This window comes from Salmo salar, chromosome ssa20 (genome assembly GCF_905237065.1).
Source record: "Salmo salar chromosome ssa20, Ssal_v3.1, whole genome shotgun sequence".
NCBI lineage: Eukaryota > Metazoa > Chordata > Actinopteri > Salmoniformes > Salmonidae > Salmo > Salmo salar.
The window spans coordinates 33,795,837-33,814,283 of NC_059461.1; the positions used below are offsets into that span (position 1 = coordinate 33,795,837).

Consider the following 18,447-nt stretch of genomic DNA (forward strand, 5'->3'; position numbering starts at 1 on the left):
GAGAGAGTCTGTCTTAAATCATTTTCCACACACAGTCTGTGCCTGTATTTAGTTTTCATGCTATTGAGGGCCGAGAATCCAGTCTCACATAGGTACGTGGTTGCAAAGGGCATCAGTGTCTTAACAGTGTGATTTGCCAGGCAAGAAACTCTGAGCGCAGCCCAATCCAGAAATCTGGCAGTGGCTTCTGATTCACTTCAATTTTCAAAGAACCACTTGTTGCAATTTTGATGAGGCTCTCTTGTTCAGATATCGGTAAGTGGACTGGAGGCAGGGCATGAAAGGGATAACGAATCTAGTTGCTTCGCTTGTATGTGAAGCAGTAATTGTTTCAAAACATCTCCTGCCATGTCACTGATTCTTCGTGAAACAGTGTTGTTTGATGAAGGCATTGTCTGTATAGTTTTTTGGGCCTTTTCCCCCAGTATTGTCCCAGCCATATCCGCGGCAGCAGGAAGAATTAAGTCCTCCACAATAGTATGGGGCATGCCATTCGGTAGCTCACAATATAAGACGCTTCTAGATTCTTCTTATTAATGGTATCTGTTGCTTTTATACATGTCTTACTACTCGAAAGTCATCTTTATTCTCGATCAAAAAACTCCCTTGGCTTATTTTTCAAATTGGCATGTTTCGTTTCATTTCTAAATGTCTGCGCAAGAGTGAAGGTTTCCCGCGAGACAGTAACGGTTAATGTGATTTGACTAAGCTACCTGTATTTGACATTGTGTTGTGATTTCGTTGAACACTAGATGGTTTAATTTTATTTTTGGCAGTGAAACGAGGCTACTCAGGCGAGAAAAAAACCTCACCCAAATGTTTAGCCCCGTTGGAAAATATAAATGGACTGTTCGAAAATGTGAAGAAAAAATAAATTTGGCGAACCCCCGACGGCATTGTGTGTAACGCGTACCCCAGTTTGGGAATACCTGGTGTAGTGTTTACGGTGTACACTTTTGCCCCAGTGTTTTTGTGACATACAGAGAGACAGAGACAGAGGGAGAGAGAGAGGTAGAGATGCCTTTTGTACGGCAGGCTATTTATATTCCTGTGGTGTGGGTGACTCAGACCTTCATCCTTCAGATCAAATCCCTCTCTGGTGTATGTACTTAATTCCTGTCTGTCCTGGTCCACCCACCTATCTAGGGACCCTGGGACTGAACCCCTCTGTTTGTAGCTGGGTCTTAGACTTCCTGATGGGCTGGTCCCTGGTGGTGAGGGTAGGCAACAACACCTCCGCCACACTGACCCTCAACACGGGGGACTCTCAGGGGTGTGTGCTTAGTCCCCTCCTGTACTACTTGTCCACCCACAACTGAGTGGCCACACACGACTCCAACACCATAATCAAGTTTGAGGTCAGAGACTTAGCAGTGTGGTGCCAGGACAACAACCTCTCCGTCAACGTCAGTAAGACCAAGACGCTGATCGAGCCCTGTCTGATCGTGGACTATAGGAGAAAGAGGGGAGAGCACGCCCCCATCCACATCGACTGGTTTGTTGTGGAGAAGGTCGAGATCTTCAAGTTCCTTGGCATCCATATCATTGAGGTCTTAACATGGTCCACGCACAGTCGTGAAGAGGGAACGGTACCTCCTCTTCCCCCTCGGGAGGCTGAAAAGATTTGGCATGGGCCCTGAGATCCTCAAAAAGTTCCATAGCTGCACCATCGAGGGTCATCTTAACTGGCTGCATCACCGCTTTGTATGGCAAATGCATCACCCTTGAACGCAAAGCGCTACAGAGGGTGATGAGGACTGTGCAGTACATCACTGGGGCCAAGCTCCCTACAATCCATGACCTCTATATCAGGTGGAGTCAGAGGAATGCCTGAAAAATTGCCAAAGACTCCAGCTACCCATGCCATACACTGTTCACTCTGCTACCGTCTGGCAAACAGAACCGGAGCATCAGTCCTCGGACCAACAGGATAAGACTGCTAAATAGTAAATGAATGGTACCCAAATGATCTGTACTGACTCTATCTTGCATTGACCCTACGCAAAATCACTAGACTATATATACAGTACACACCAGTGGAGGCTGCTGAGGGGAGGACGGCTCATAATAATGGCTGGAGGTAATGGAGTGGCATCAAACACCTGGAAACCATTTGTATGATGTGGTTGATACCATTCCACCTATTCTACTCCAGCCATTACCACGAGCCCGTTCTCCCCAATTAAGGTGCCACCAACCTCATGTGATAGACACCATATACACTCACACGCTACATTGCCATTCCCACACAAAACCCACACCCATTCACATACACTACATATGCACATAACGCATACCGACACAACACAAACACACATACATACACATTACACACACTCACACACTTTTACACTCATCATTTGCTACTACTCTGTTCTTTATTTGACTCTTATTATTATTATCTATCCTGATCGCTAGTGAATTTTACCCTGCCTTCATGTACATGCAGTATCTACCTCAAATACCTTGATATCTACCTCAAAGTGAAATAAACAATAAAATTGAGCAGTAAACATTACACTCACAGAAGTTCCAAAATAATAACTGTCACGACTCCTACCGAAGGTGGCGCCCCCTCCTGCTCGGGTGGCACTCGGCGGTTGTCGTCACCGGCTTACTAGCTGCCACTGATTCCCTTTTTGTTTTCCCCCTTTTCGTTATTAGGTGCACCTGTTCTGAGTTGGGCTGATTAGCGGACTTTATTAGCCAGTAGGCCCGCCTGCTCTTTGTGCGGGATTGTTTCATTGTATGCTGTGCGTGGTGACACGCTGTTGTTGTACATTTTTCAGTGGTGCGTGTGTTTTGCGCAAGCTGTGTTTTGTCCCTTGTGTTTGGGGCACTTTGTTTTGTAGTGCGCTCTGAGCGCTGTTTGGGTTGGCTTGTCGTTTAAGCCATTGTGCCTATTAAAGCCAATACCCTGCATCGCTGCTTCCTGCACTTGATTCCTCGTCAGCAAACACCCACGCCTTACAATAACGTTCTTTCAAATGTCATATTATGTATACTGTATTTTCAGTGTTGTAACGATGTGCAAATGGTTAAAGTACAAAAGGGAAAATAAATAAACATAAAAATGGGTTGTATTTACGCTACCGGTCAAAAGTTTTAGAAAACCTACTTTTTACTATTTTCTACATTGTATAAAAATAGTTAACACATCAAAACTATGAAATAACACATATGGAATCATGTAGTAACCAAAAAAGTGTTAAACAAATCATAATATATTTTATATTTGAGATTCTTCAAATAGCTATAATTTGCCTTGATGACAGCTTTGTACACGCTTGGCATTCTCTCAACCAGCTTCACCTGGAATGCTTTTCCAACAGTCTTGAAGGTGTTCCCACATATGCTGAGCACTTGTTGGTTGCTTTTCCTTCAATCTACGGTCTGACTCATCCCAAACCATCTCAATTTGGTTGAGGTTGGGGGATTGTGGAGGCCAGGTCATCTGATGCAGCACTCTCCTTCTTGGTAAAATAGCCCTTACACAGCCTGGATGTGTATCGGGTCATTGTCCTGTTGAAAAACAAATGATAGTCCCACTAAGTCTAACCCAGATGGGATGGCGTATCGCTGCAGAATGCTGTGGTAGCCATGCTGGTTAAGTGTGCCTTAAATTCTAAATAAATCACAGACCGTGTCACCAGCAAAGCACCCCGACACCATAACACCTCCTCCTCCATGCTTTACAGTGGGAAAAACAGTCATGGCGAAAGGTTTTGAGAATGACACAAATATTAATTTCCACAAAGTTTGCTGCTTCAGTGTCTTTAGATATTTTTGTCAGATGTTACTATGGAATACTAAAGTATAATTACAAGCATTTCATAAGTGTCAAAGGCTTTTATTGACAATTACATGAAGTTGATGCAACGAGTCAATATTTGCAGTGTTGACCCTTCTTTTTCAAGACCTCTGCAATCCGCCCTGGCATGCTGTCAATTAACTTCTGGCCCACATCCTTTATTCATGGCTGTGTTCTTAGGCAAAATTATGAGTGAGCCCACTCCCTTGGCTGAGAAGCAACCCCACACATGAATGGTCTCAGAATGCTTTACTGTTGGCATGACACAGGACTGATGGTAGCGCTCACCTCGTCTTCTCCGGACAAGCTTTTTTCTGGATGCCCCAAACAATCGGAAAGGGGATTCATCAGAGAAAATGACTTTACCCCAGTCGTCAGCAGTCCAATCCCTGTACCTTTTGCAGAATATCAGTCTGTCCCTGATGTTTTTCCTGGAGAGAAGTGGTTTCTTTGCTGCCCTTCTTGACACCAGGCCATCCTCCAAAAGTCTTCGCCTCACTGTGCGTGCAGATGCACTCACACCTGCCTGCTGCCATTCCGGAGCAAGCTCTGTACTGGTGGTGCCCCGATCCAGCAGCTGAAGCAACTTTAGGAGACGGTCCTGGCGCTTGCTGGACTTTCTTGGGTGCCCTGAAGCCTTCTTCACAACAATTGAACTGCTCTCCTTGAAGTTCTTGATGATCCGATAAATGGTTGATTTAGGTGCAATCTTACTGGCAGCAATATCCTTGCCTGTGAAGCCCTTTTTGTGCAAAGCAATGATAACGGTATGTGTTTCCTTGCAGGTAACCATGGTTGACAGAGGAAGAACAATGATTCCAAGCACCAGCCTCCTTTTGAAGCTTCCGTCTGTTATTCGAACTCAATCAGCATGACAGAGTGATCTCCAGCCTTGTCCTCGTCAACACTCACACCTGTGTTAACAAGAGAATCACTGACATAATGTCAGCTGGTCCTTTTGTGGCAGGGCTGAAATGCAGTGGAAATGTTTTTGGGGGATTCAGTTCATATGCATGGCAAAGAGGGACTTTGCAATTAATTGCAATTCATCTGATCACTCTTCATAACATTCTGGAGTATATGCAAATTGCCATCATACAAACTGAGGCAGCAGACTTTGTGAAAATTAATATTTGTGTCATTCTCAAAACTTTTGGCCTCGACTGTACATGCAGAGATCATCCGTTCACCCACACCACGTCTCACAAAGACACGGCCCAAACAAGTCTCTTCTTCTTATTGGTTTCTTTGCAGCAATTTGACCATGAAGGCCTGATTCACGCAGTCTCCTCTGAACAGTTGATGTTGAGATGTGTCTGTTACTTGAACTCTGTGAACCATTTACTTGGGATGCAATTTCTGAGGCTGGTAACTCTAATGAACTTATCCTCTGCCACAGAGGTAACTCTGGGTCTTCCTTTCCTGTGGCGGTCCTCATGAGAGCCAGTTTCATCATAGCGGTTGATGGTTTTTGCGACTGCACCTGAAGAAACTTTCAAAATTCTTAACATTTTCCGGATTGACTGACCTTCATGTTGTCACGTGTGCTTCCTCTCCGGCCTCTAGGTCACCAGGTTTCTCATTATGGCGCACACCTGTCACCATCGTTACGCACACCTGCACGTCTTCAGACTCACCTGGACTCCATCACCTCCCTGATTATCTTCCCTATATGTCACTCCCTTTGGTTCCTTCCCCAGGCGTTATTGTTTCTGTTTCATGTCTGTGTGCTGTTAGTGTTTCTTGTTTTGCGTTATGTTGTGTTTATTCATTAAAACACTCACTTCCTGAACTTACTTCCCGACTCTCAGCACACGTCGTTACACATGTCTTCAAGTAATGATGGACTGTCATTTTCTTTGCTCATTTGAGATGTTCTAGCCATAATATGGACTTGGTCTTTTACCAAATAGGGCCATCTTTTGTATACCCCCCTACCTGGTCACAACACAACTGATTGGCTCAAACGCATTAAGGAAAGAAATTCCACAAATGAACTTTTAAGGTGGCACACCTGTTAATTGAAATGCATTCCGGGTGACTACCTCATGAAGCTGGTTGAGAAAATGCCAAGAGTGTGCAAAGCTGTCATCAAGGCAAAGGGTGGCTATTTGAAAAATCTCAAATATAACATATATTTTGATTTGTTTAACACATTTTTGGTTACTACATGATTCCATATTTGTTTGTTCATAGTTATGATGTCTTCAATATTATTCTACAATGTAGAAAATAGTAAAAATAAAGAAAAACCCTTGAATGAGTAGGTGTTCTAAAACTTTTGACCGGTAGTGTACAATGGTGTTTGTTCTTCACTGGTTGCCCCTTTCTTGTGGCAACAGGTCACAAATCTTGTTGCTGTGATGGCACACTGTGGTATTTCACCCAGTAGATATGGGAGTTTATCAACATTGGGTTTGTTTTCAAATTATTTGTGTATCTGTGTAATCTGAGGGAAATATGTGACTCTAATATGGTCATACATTTGGCAGGAGGTTAGGAAGTGCAGCTCAGTTTCCACCTCATATTGTGGGCAGTGTGCACATAGCCTGTCTTCTCTTGAGAGCCAGGTCTGCCTACGGCGGCCTTTCTCAATAGCCAGGCTATGCTTACTGAGTCTGTACATAGTCAAAGCTTTCCTTAACGTTCGGTCAGTCACAGTCGTCAGTTATTCTGCCTCTGTGTACTCTCTGTTTAGAGCGAAATAGCATTCTAGTTTGCTCAGTTTTTTTGTGTGAATTCTTTCCAATGTGTCAAGTAATTCTCTTTTTGTTTTCTCATGATTTTGTTGGGTCTAATTGTGTTGCTCTCTTTGGGCTCTGTGGGGTCTGTTTGTGAACAGAGCCCCTGGACCAGCTTGCTGAGAGGACTCTTCTCTAGGTTCATCTCTCTCTAGATGATGGCTTTGTATTGGAAGGTTTGGGAATCGGTTTCTTTTAGGTGGTTTTAGATTTTAACGGCTCTTTTCTAGATTTTGATAAATAGCGGGTATCGGCCTAATTCTGCTCTGCATTCATTATTTGGTGTTTTACGTTGTACAAAGAGGATGTTTTTGCAGAATTCTGCATGCAGAGTCTCAATTTGGTGTTTGCCCCATTTTGTGAATTCTTGGTTGGTGAGCGGACCCTAGACCTCACAAACATAAAGGGCAATGGGTTCTATAACTGATTCAAGTATTTTTAGACAGATCCTAATTGATATGTCAAATTTTATGTTCCTTTTGATGGCATAGAAGGCCCTTCTTACCTTGTCTCTCAGATCGTTCACAGCTTTGTGGACATTACCTGTGGTGCTGATGTTTAGGCCAAGGTATGTATAGTTTTTTGTGTGCTCTAGGGCAACGGTGTCTAGATGGAATTTGTATTTGTGGTCCTGGAAACTGGACCTTTTTTGGAACACCATTATTTTGGTCTTACTGAGATTTACTGTCAGGGCCCAGGTCTGTCAGAATCTGTGCAGAAGATCTAGGTGCTGCTGTAGGCCCTTCTTGGTTGGTGACAGAAGAACCAGATCATCAGCAAATAGACATTTGACTTCAGATTCTAGTAGGGTAGGCCGGGTGCTGCAGACTTTTCTAGTGCCCTTGTCAATTTGTTGATATATATGTTGAAGAGGGTGGGGCTTAAGCTGCATCTCTGTCTCACCCCACGGCCCTGTGGCAAGAAATTTGTGTTTTTTGCCAATTTTAACCGCAGACTTGTTGTTTGTGTTCATGGATTTTATAATGTATGTTTTTCCCCCAACACCACTTTCCATCAATTTGCATAGCAGACCCTCATGCCAAATTGAGTCATAGGACTTTTTGAAATCAACAAAGCATGAGAAGACTTTGCCTTTTTTTGGTTTGATTGTTTGTCAATTAGGGTGAATATGTGGTCTGTCGTACGATAATTTGGTAAAAAGCCAATTTGACATTTGCTCAGTACATTGTTTTTACTGAGGAAATGTACAAGTCTGCTGTTAATGATAATGCAGAGGATTTTCCCAAGGTTACTGTTGACGCATATCCCACTCTCTCTCCTTTACTAGACCCAGTGCCACTCCAGGAATGTGACCTTCTGCCTCACAGACTAGTTGCGTATATAACCAAACAAGGCCGGACCCTGACCCCCCTCCCCTGATTGGAAGGCTAAATTGAAAGCAGTCAGAATGCTCCATGTGCTTTGTAGTTTAGAGGTTTTTGGCTGTTCAAAGCCTTGATTTAATTATGCTAATAAGTTTCAGGTACTGGTGTGACATTTTTACTACATGAGTTACAAGCATGTAAATGGCACAGCAAACTAGTACCAGAAGTTTTATTCCGACAATATTTTGGGTTCAAGAAGTACACATGAAGACATGTTGGTGTCTGCCTTGCTTTAAGCCTTGAGATTATCCTCTACACCAGTAGAGACAAGCACACCTGATTCAACTTGTCAACGGCCCTGAATGAGTTGTATCATGTACAACAAATGTGCTGTTGGCGGTACTCAAGGACCGGAGTAGGGAACCACTGCTCTACACTTTATGAACGCTAAGTCTACCAATATGGTCGTGGCTTGGCCAGAGGTGCAGTGAGGGACCGGCTCTGCCATCTGCCAACCTGCCAGCAGCACAGAGACTGGCAGTGAGTGGATTCACAGTGACAGCAGCTTATGTGTACCAGGCGCTCTGTAGGTATACCTGTCACATCAGTCATGGTAACCCTGTCATGGTAACCCCATTGCATGCACCATTTCTACCCATCCAGAAGGTCTGGGACTGGGGCTGGTGTGGGTCTGGGTGACAGAGAGCAAGTTATGCACTGCTTTTGGCCAGCAGCAGACCCAGGGCCTCTTGACTTTGCACATGAAGTCATTACAGCAGGGCAGAGTGGCAGAAGTGAGGTCTGGAATGCGGACTGTCTCACACTCTGTGTCTGAGTGCAGCTTTGGAAATGATTATTGCCAGAGAAGGAATGTGTCAGAGAATAAGAGCTACTACTGTTGTCTTTCTCTCCCAGTGCCTCATTTAACCAGACCTGGGCAGTCTGGGGGCTCCAAAACCGACACACACAATCAGAGAACGAAAGGGAGGAGAGAGGGGAGGAGGAGTGAGAAACAGTTTGTGAAATTGAGGAGGGAAAAGGGATTTGTTGGGAAGTGTTGATTGCATTGGTATGTTCAGGGGAATTGCGCCAGCGGGAATGGCGGACGTTTTACACTATTTTGTGTATTTTTTAAATAGTTTTTTATTTTTTGGTACATAATGTTTCCGCCATCGTTTCCTACAGTGCGTTCGGAATGTATTCAGCCCCCTTGACTTTTTCTACATTTTGTTACGTTACAGCCTTTTCCCACTCATCAATCTACATGATACCCCATAATGACAAAGCAAAAACAGTTTTTTAGACATTTTTGCAAATGTATTAAAAATAAAAAACATTTATTTTTTAACACATTTACATAAGTATTCAGACCCTTTACTCAGTACTTTGTTGAAGTACATTTGGCAGCGATTACAGCCTTGAGTCTTGGGTATGACGCTACAAGCTTGGCACACCTGTATTTGGGCAGTTTCTCCCATTCTTCTCTGCAGATCCTCTCAATCTCAACGGGACATTAAGAACTGTAATATACTCTGCTTCTCAGAGTCATGGCTGAACAAGGACATAGATAATATACATCTAGCTGGTTTTTCTATGCATCGGCAGGACAGAACAGCAGAGTCCGGTAAGATCTGGGAGTGGTGTGTCTCTTTTATTAACAACACTGGTGAGCGATCTCTAATATTAAGGAAGTCTTGAGGTTCTGCTCACCTGAGTTAGAATACCTCATGATAAGCTGTATACCATACTATTTACCTAGGCCATTTTCAGCTGTTTATTTACCACCACATGCTGGCAGTAAGACTGCACTCAACGAGCTGGATACGGCCATAAGCAAACAAGACAATGCTCATTGAGGCGGTGCTCCTAGTGGCCGGTGATTTTAATGCAGGAAAACTGAAATCTGTTTTTACCTCATCTCTACCAGCATGTAACCTGTGCAACTAGAGGGGGAAAAGACTCTAGATCACCTCAAGTCCACGCACAGAGACGGTATACAAAGCTCTCCCCCACCTTCCATTTGGCAAATCGGACCATAACTCAATCTTCCTGATTCCGGCTTACAAACAAACACTCAATATGGAAGTGTTCCGATGAAACGGATGCTAAGCTACAGGACTGTTTGGCTAGTACAGACTGGAATATGTTCTGGGATTCATCTGATGGCATTGAGGAGTTTACCACATCAGTCACCGGCTTCATTAATACGTTAATTGATAACGTTGTCCCCACAGTGACCATACGTACATATCCCAACCAGAAGCTAAGGATTACAGGCAACATCTGCACTGGCCTAAAGGCTAGAGCTGCCGCTTTCAAGTAGCAGGACACTAATCCGGATACCAGGACAACATCCTCTCCCTCAATGTGGGCAAGACAAAGGAGGTTATCGTGGATGACAGAAAATGGAGTGCCGAACACGCCCACATTCATATTGACAGGGCTGTAGTGGAGCGAGTTGAGAACTTCAAGTTCCTCTGTGTCCACATCACTAAGGACCTTTCATGGTCCAAACACACCAACATAGTTGTGAAGAGGGTACGACAATGCCTGTTTCCCCTCAGGAGGCTGAAAATATTTGGCATTGGCCCTCAGATCCTCAAAAGGTTTTACAGCTGCACCATTGAGAACATCTTGAAGGGCTGTATCACCGCTTGGGTATGGCAACTGCTCTGCATCCGACTGCAAGGCGCTACAGAGGGTAGTGCATACGGCCCAATATATCACTGGGGGTTGAACTCCCATCACTGGGGCCGATCTTCCTGCAATCCAGGACCTCTATACCAGGCGGTGTCACAGGAAGACCCTAAAATTTGGCAAAGACTCCAGACACCCAAGTCATAGACTGTTCTCTCTGCTATCACATGGCAAGCGGTACAGGAGTGCAAAGTCTGAAACCAAAAGGCACCTCAACAGTTTTTACCCCCAAGTCATAAGAATGCTCAACAGTTAATCAAATGGCTACCTGGACTGTTTACATTGACCCCCATTATGATTTAGTTATCGTAATTGTCCCTTGCACTGGGTCAATGCAAACACACTAGACACACACTCACACATACTACACTGACACTCCAACACACACACAGTCTTGTCTAACTAACCTTGTGAGGACACACAATTCAGTCCCATTCAAAATCCTATTTTCCCTAACCCATAACACTAAACCTAACCCTTACCCATAACCCGAAAACCTAAACTTAATCCTAAACCTAACCCTAGTTCCTAATCCTAAAACTAACTCTAGCTCCTAACCCTAAACCTAATTCTAACACTAATTTTAACCTTAACCCTAAACCCCCTAGAAATATCATTTGACCTTGTGGGGACTAACAAAATGTCCCCAATTGGTCCCCACAAGTACAGTTAAACACCTCCACATACACTCACACACACAAAATACACACAGACATGCATATTGACGACACACACACACACACACACTTCACATACGCTGCTGCTACTCTGTTCATGATATGTCCTGACTGCCTAGTCACTTTTACCTCTACCCACATGTACATACTGTATTACCTCAACTACCTCGTACCCCTGCACATTGACTCAGTACTGGTACTCCTTGTACATATCCTTTTTGTTGTGTTACTATTTCCTTTTTGTTTAGAAAATATTTGTCTTACTTTTTAACTCTATTTTTATTTGATTTATTTATTGAACCTTTATTTAACTAAGCAAGTCTTAAGAACAAATTGTTATTTACAATGATGGCCTACCAAAAGGAAAAAGACCTCCTGCGGGAATGGGGGCTGGGATTAAAAATAAATTAAATAAAAAATATGACAAAACACACATCACGACAAGAGAGACAACACAACACTACATTAAGAGATACCTAAGACGACAACATAGCGTGGCAGCAACACAACATGACAACAACATGGTAGCAACACAACATGGCTGCAGCACAACATGGTAGCAGCAGAAAACAGGGTACAAACATTGTTGGGCACAGACAACAGCACAAAGGTCAAGAAGGTAGAGACAACAATACATCACGCAAAGCATCCACAACTGTCATTAAGAGGGTCCATGATTAAGTCTTTGAATGAGGAGATTGAGATAAACTGTCCAGTTTGAGTGTTTGTTGCAGCTCGTTCCAGTCGCTAGCTGCAGCAAACTGAAAAGATGAGCGACCCAGGGATGTGTTGCTTTGGGGACCTTTAACCGAATGTGACTGGCAGAACAGGTGTTGTATGTGGAGGATGAGGGCTGCAGTAGATATCTCAGATAGGGGGGAGTGAGGCCTAAGAGGGTTTTATAAATAAGCAACAACCAGTGGGTCTTGTGACAGGTATACAGAGATGACCAGTTTACAGAAGAGTATAGAGTACAGTGATGTGTCCTATAAGGAGGATTGGTGGCAAATCTGATGGCCAAATGGTAAAGAACATCTAGTCGCTCGAGAGCACCCTTACCTGACGATCTATAAATGATGTCTCCAGCTCTGCATTGTTGGGAAAAGGCTCGTAAGTAAGCATTTCACTGTATAGTCCACAACTGTTTTATTCGGCGCATGTGACCAATAACATTGGATTTAATTTAATTTCTGTAAGTGCCCAAATGATTTCATTCAAGTATTGAGGTGTTTAATGAGTTTTCAGGAGGAGAAGCATTCTGAGATGGTATAGGCATCCTAAGCTGCGGTTACCCTTTTCTAGGCCTTCCAAACACTGGCAGCTTGTATGTTATTATTTCACTGAATAGGGAGAGAAAATTCCCTTTGTTGCACAAATGGAAAGACAACATATTAATCCTCCATATTGCTGAGTTGACATTTTCTTGGAAATAATTGCATACTGTTGAAAGTCATAAGATTCCGTTTTTGCAGGCTCTGCTACTGTTAGCACACACATCCTCATGTTGTGTAGCTATCAGACTGGTGCTTGTTCCAACCTCGATGATAGACATGCACACATTTACCAGAAGGAGATGGTGTCTCGAAGCTTGTCAACTGATTTAGCTAGTTCCTCTCTCTCTCTTTCGCTCTTTCCCGTTCTCTCGCTGTCTCTCTTTCTGACACCCTCTCCCTCTCACTACCCCTCTCTTCTCTCTCTCTCCCGCTCCTCCTCCTCCTTTTCTCACATCTTGAAGAGGGAAGCAGAAAACATGATTTTACCAGATGCAGCTTCATCTGAGGTGTCTGTCAGTGCGAGGCATGTTGCAGTACATTAACCTTTTCTCCATCTGTTCTGAGCCAAATACAGGCAGACAGGCAGACAGGCAAGAAAATGACTAATTGGGTTTGATTACCTGCGATGGATTATTTAGAAGTTGTTTTTAACGCGCTGCTCAGTGTTGCAGAAAGCTTAGCACCATGTCATGGGTTATATGAGAGTATTATAAAGGCTATGTTGTCGGTAAATAATTAAGTGTGTAATTTGAAGATCATAAAATGCTGGGGTGCAGACTGCAGTTTTATGTAAAATAGTCTCTCTTGAAGACTAGCTCAAGTAGTTGTTTTCCACAGAGAAGTGAACTAATATAATACTATGCACAGCTAGGGAATGCAAACCTCAGCCATTTCCCTTTCTTCTGAGGATTTGGGCCTTTTTTGTGTTAGGTCCTTTTTCCAAAGTGTAGTCAAGCCTTCACAAAGTTGTGTCCTATAAAGAAAAGTCGCCTTGCTTGAGCTTATGTCTGAGTCTTGACCAAGTACATTTACATGATTAGATTAACATTCTCCCTCACTGTGGGTCACAGTATTATAGCTGAATTCTTTCACGCCGGCAGTTTTCCCCAGTCATATCAAGTGCAGTAAGTGAAGGAAAAAGGACAAAGAGTTGGTGAGAAAGAGAGGCATAGAGGGGAGGGATGAAGAGGGAGAGAGGGTGTGTAAAAACTTGCAGTGTAGGTTGCCCTCCCCTGTTTTGGGGAAGAACGCTGTGTGTATATATATATATATATATATCTTCAATTCAAAGGGCTTTATTGATATGGGAAATATGTTTACATTGCCACAGCAAGTGAAATAAACTATCAGAAATAAACAGTAAACATTACACTTCAAATGTTATATTATGGCTATGTACAGTGTTACAATGTGCAAAAGGGAAAATAAATCAATATGGGATGTATTTATAATGGCGTTTATGCTTCATCGGTTGCCCTTTTCTTGTGGCAACAGGTCACAAATCTTGCTGCTGTGACGGCACACTGTGCTATTTCACACAGTAGATATGGGAGTTTGTCAAAATTGGATTTGTTTTCTAATTCTTTGTGGGTCTGTGTAATCTGAGGTAAATATGAGTCTGTAATATGGTCATACATTTGGTAGGTTAGGGAGTGCAGCTCAGTTTCCACCTCATTTTGTGGGCAGTGTGCACACAGCCTGTCTTCTCTTGAGAGCCAGGTCTGCCTACGGCAGTGGCGGTCCGGTCGGTGTCTTTTGAGATTAGGGAGGATTTATTTGTATTTTTATGAGCATTGCCTTATTTCTATTACAGCATATTGGATGACTGTCATTCATATTTCATTCACCCAGTTCAATGTAACATCGATAGGTTTAGGCTACTACATGATACTATAATTAAGCAATAAGGCCCGAGGGGGTGAGGTATATGGCCAATATACCACGGCTAAGGGCTGTTCTTAGGCACGACGCAACGCGGAGTGCTAGGACACAGCCCTTAGCTGTGGTATATTGGCCATATATCACAAACCCCCGAGGAGCCTTATTGCTATTATAAACTGGTTACCAACGTAATTAGAGAAGTAAAGATAAATGTTTTGTCATACCCACGGTATACGGTCTGATATACCACGGCTTTCAGCCAATCAGCATTCAGGGATTCAACCACCCAGTTTATAATTTTCCCTATACCCATCATGAAGTTGCTACAACCTAGCCTACGAATGAAAGTTTACAACGTAGATGCATAGGTTGATAGAAAAATGTGAGTAATCAAGGTGACATACAGGGACACATTCAACACCGCCTTGCACACTCTTGCCTGCTTCTAGCTGATTTAGGGTGTAATCATTAGTCCAAATTATTTTGTTCCGTTTGCTTCCGTTTATAAAATGCTCTTCAACAGAATTTGTGGAATGAATACGCCCATGATCACCCGCAAACACAGTTCACTTTCGTAGCAGCCACATACTGTACGAACAGCATGATGACTTTACTTGTTGTATAATTCCTTCTCGCATCTACGCGCTCTCCTCCTCTCACCTTTTTGCTTCGCTTGTGGACTTTAGTACACAACACAACAGATGTCCAAGTCAAACCTCCACAACATAACCGCTAACCGCTACACACAGCCTACATCGTTGTTACGATATTAGCTAACGTTATCGTCAACATAGCTACTAGAGCTAATGTTACAATTATGCAGTACAGTGTACAGCAACCAGTTTAGCAGTTACACCAGTGGGCCCCGGTAGCAATAGATTAGTAAAAACCAAAAGCTTACCTTGACTTGGAAGAGTTACACGGTTGGATAGCCATAGCCATCTCTCTAACATAGCATCCCTCTTTGTTTGATCCGGGTGTTTAAGTAGGCTAAACTAGCTAGCTGCATTCGCTAGCAAAGTAAGTGAAAAAAATACAACAAAATATAGCTCTCTCTCTCGTTCTCTTGCTTCTTGATTTTGAAGAAATGAATTTGTTCAAAACTGTTCAACTGTTGCCGTTCTCTCTTTATGTCAACTACTCACTGCATTTTATGCAGTGCTAGCTAGCTGTGCTTATGCTTTCAGTACTATATTAATTCTCTGATCCTTTGATGGACAACATATCAGTTCATGATGAAAGAGCTCCGATAGGTTGGAAAACATCCTCTGGAAGTTGTCATAATTACTGTGTAAGTCTATGGACGGGGGTGAGAACCATGAGATCCAAAGTTTTTTATTGAAGTCAATGTACCAAGAGGAGGACGGAAGCTAGCTGTCCTCTGGCTACACCATGGTGCTAACGCAGAGAGTGCTGTTGAGGCTACTGTAGACCTTTATTGCGAAACAGTGTGTTTTAATCAATTATTTGGTGACGTGAATATATTTAGTATAGTTTTATCTAAAAAGTTTAGTACAGTTTTTATTTATTCACTGAGGAGGAAGGGGAGGACACTGAGGAGGATGGTCCTCCCCTTCCTCCTCTGAGGAGCATCCACTGGCTTACGGCGGCCTTTCTCAATAGCAAGGCTATGCTCTCTGAGTCTGTACATAGTCAAAGCGTTCCTTAATTTTGGGTCAGTCATAGTGGTCAGGTATTCTGCCACTGTGTACTCTCTGTTTAGGCCCTAATAGCATTCCAATTTGCTGAGGTTTTTTGTTAATTATTTCCAATGTGTCAAGTAATTCTCTTTTTATTTTCTCATGATTTTGTTGGGTCTAATTGTGTTGCTCTCTTTGGGCTCTGTGGGGTCTGTTTGTGAACAGAGCCCCTGGACCAGCTTGCTGAGAGGACTCTTCTCTAGGTTCATCTCTCTCTAGGTGATAGCTTTGTTATGGAAGGTTTGGGAATCGCTTCCTTTTAGGTGGTTGTAGAATTGAATGGCTCTTTTCTGGATTTTGATCATTAGCGGGTATCGTTCTAATTCTGCTCTGCATGCATTATTTAGTGTTTTACGTTGTACACAGAGGATGTTTTTGCAAAATTCTGCTTGCAGAGGCTCAATTTGGTGTTCTATTTTGTGAATTCTTGGTTGGTGAGAGGACCCCAGACCTCACAACCATAAAGGGCAATGGGTTCTATAACTGATTCAAGTATTTTTTGCCAGATCCTAGTTAGGATGTTGAATTTTATGTTCCTTTTTGGTGGTGTAGAAGGCTCTCAGATTGTTCAGAGCTTTGTGGAAGTTACCTGTGGTGGTGATGTTCAAGCCGAGTTAGGTATATTTTTTGTGCTCTAGGGCAACGATGTCTAGATGGACTTTGTATTTGTTTTCCTGTCAACTGGACTTTTTTGGAACTCTCTCTCTCCCCCTTCCTTTGGTATGTTGGTGGGATGGGGAGGGGCCAGAGCAGGGCTCCCTGTATGTGTATGCTTCAGCTGCATCTGTCTGTCAGCCCCCCGCTCCCCTGTTAGGGACTTCCTTTGCATAGATGCTGCATGAGGAGGAGAGAGGGAGGGAGAGAGAGGGTTGAAGCTGCTATACACTCACAACACAGGGCAACTGCTGCCTGTCTGGGAACTATTCACACACACACCCCTCCTCCTTCCCTCTTTTCTCTTAAATCCAGGGTTTTGTTCCCCTCTCCGGGTAACTTTTGTTGAGAGAGAGAGTGTTTGTGTGCTGTTTTGCTCCCGTCCTTCACTGGATTCGTACTACCGTCTTTGGTTTGTCCATACGGCTGTAGTCTACTGTCCTGGACATTTCAGTATCTCCACTGAGCAGAGGAGAGAGCAGGCATTTTTTCTCCCCTCTCTGAGAGGACTTAAAGTGTGTGAGAGAGCGAGAGAGGGAGAGCGCAAGCGACGGTGTGGGGAAAGGATGGCTGCCTGCCTCTGAGCTGCCTCTGCGCTTACGGAAATAAGGAACTAGAGACAAAAGGGGGAAAAAATTACTTTTCAGAAAGAAGGAAATTGTTTCGCTTTTTTGGAGGTTTAACAAAGGGATTTGAACGATGCCTGCTGAAGTGAAACAGGTTAGTATTGTGATTACCCGATTATCCCGGCTCTTTCCCTCTCTCAACCTTCAGTCTCTCTCTTTTTCCTCCTCCATCTATTTCTCTCTACTTCTCCTGTGTTTTCCTTTTGTATATGGTCATTGTGCTTGATGATAGAGGGTTAATGATGTTTCATGTTTGCTATGCTTTGCTTTGTTGTCCTGGGAGGTCAAATTATACATCAGTGTTTTTGTCAGTTTCCAGCAAAACATCTTCAGTAACTGGAAATATAACCTATTTTTTGCATTCTTGTCCTTCAGGAGGAGTGTGGTGTATGCGTGTGTTTACTAGTCTCTAGTGCAGGGGTAGGCAATTACATTCAGCCGCGGTTGATTTTTGTTGGAGCGAATGGTCAGGGGGCCGGAACATAATTCGAATAATTTGCACACTGCAAACTGACCACAACTAAGCCTAAAAAGAGACTATTTGGAAATAACAATAATTTCATACCTTGATTACATTGAGACACAATCTTTATTCGTGAGAATACTTAGGAAAAGATTTTGTAAAGTAAAAATTTGGGGGGAGGAATTCCTGGTGATTAGTAAAAAAAAAAGTGTGGGGTTCTGTACTTGCTAGTCCTATATAATGATTTATTTACACTATTTGTAGCCTGTAGTGTACTCTGATAAGAGCATACAGATATCTATAGATGGAATTACTGTCTTGTAAGTATTCATCGGTATGATAAATGGTAGTCTATCCAATTTGCCACAGACTGGAAGTCTGTCAGTAACATTCTGATTTCCAGATAATACACATATCGAGTTCTGTTGATGACCCCGACAGTAGCCTTATGTAAGATCTTGGATCCCATTTAGGGTGACCAGTGGAAGTGATGTGCTGAAAGTTTCTCTGTAACGATTGGTTGTAAGAGCCAGGGCGACCACAAGACTGGATTTATAACCTCCCTGTAATGGCCAATCGAAGCTGTGGTTGCTAGAGG

The 18,447-nt window shown here is 43.1% G+C and overlaps 1 protein-coding gene across 19 annotated transcripts in view; it reads left to right on the forward strand.

The window, feature by feature from the left end:
* Positions 1–18,447, forward strand: part of LOC106580487 (armadillo repeat protein deleted in velo-cardio-facial syndrome homolog) — a 373,356-nt gene that overhangs the window by 170,395 nt on the left and 184,514 nt on the right. The window contains exon 1 of one of the 19 annotated variants that reach the window (XM_045703252.1): positions 16,935–17,480. The exons of 16 other annotated variants lie outside the window; for them this stretch is intronic. In XM_045703252.1, the coding sequence (XP_045559208.1) occupies positions 17,460–17,480 (21 nt within the window). In that variant the 5' untranslated portion in view covers positions 16,935–17,459. Of the gene's footprint in view, positions 1–16,934; positions 17,481–18,447 lie in introns of those variants that run through there. 2 more of the 19 variants (XM_045703257.1, XM_045703259.1) reach the window with 2 other exon arrangements.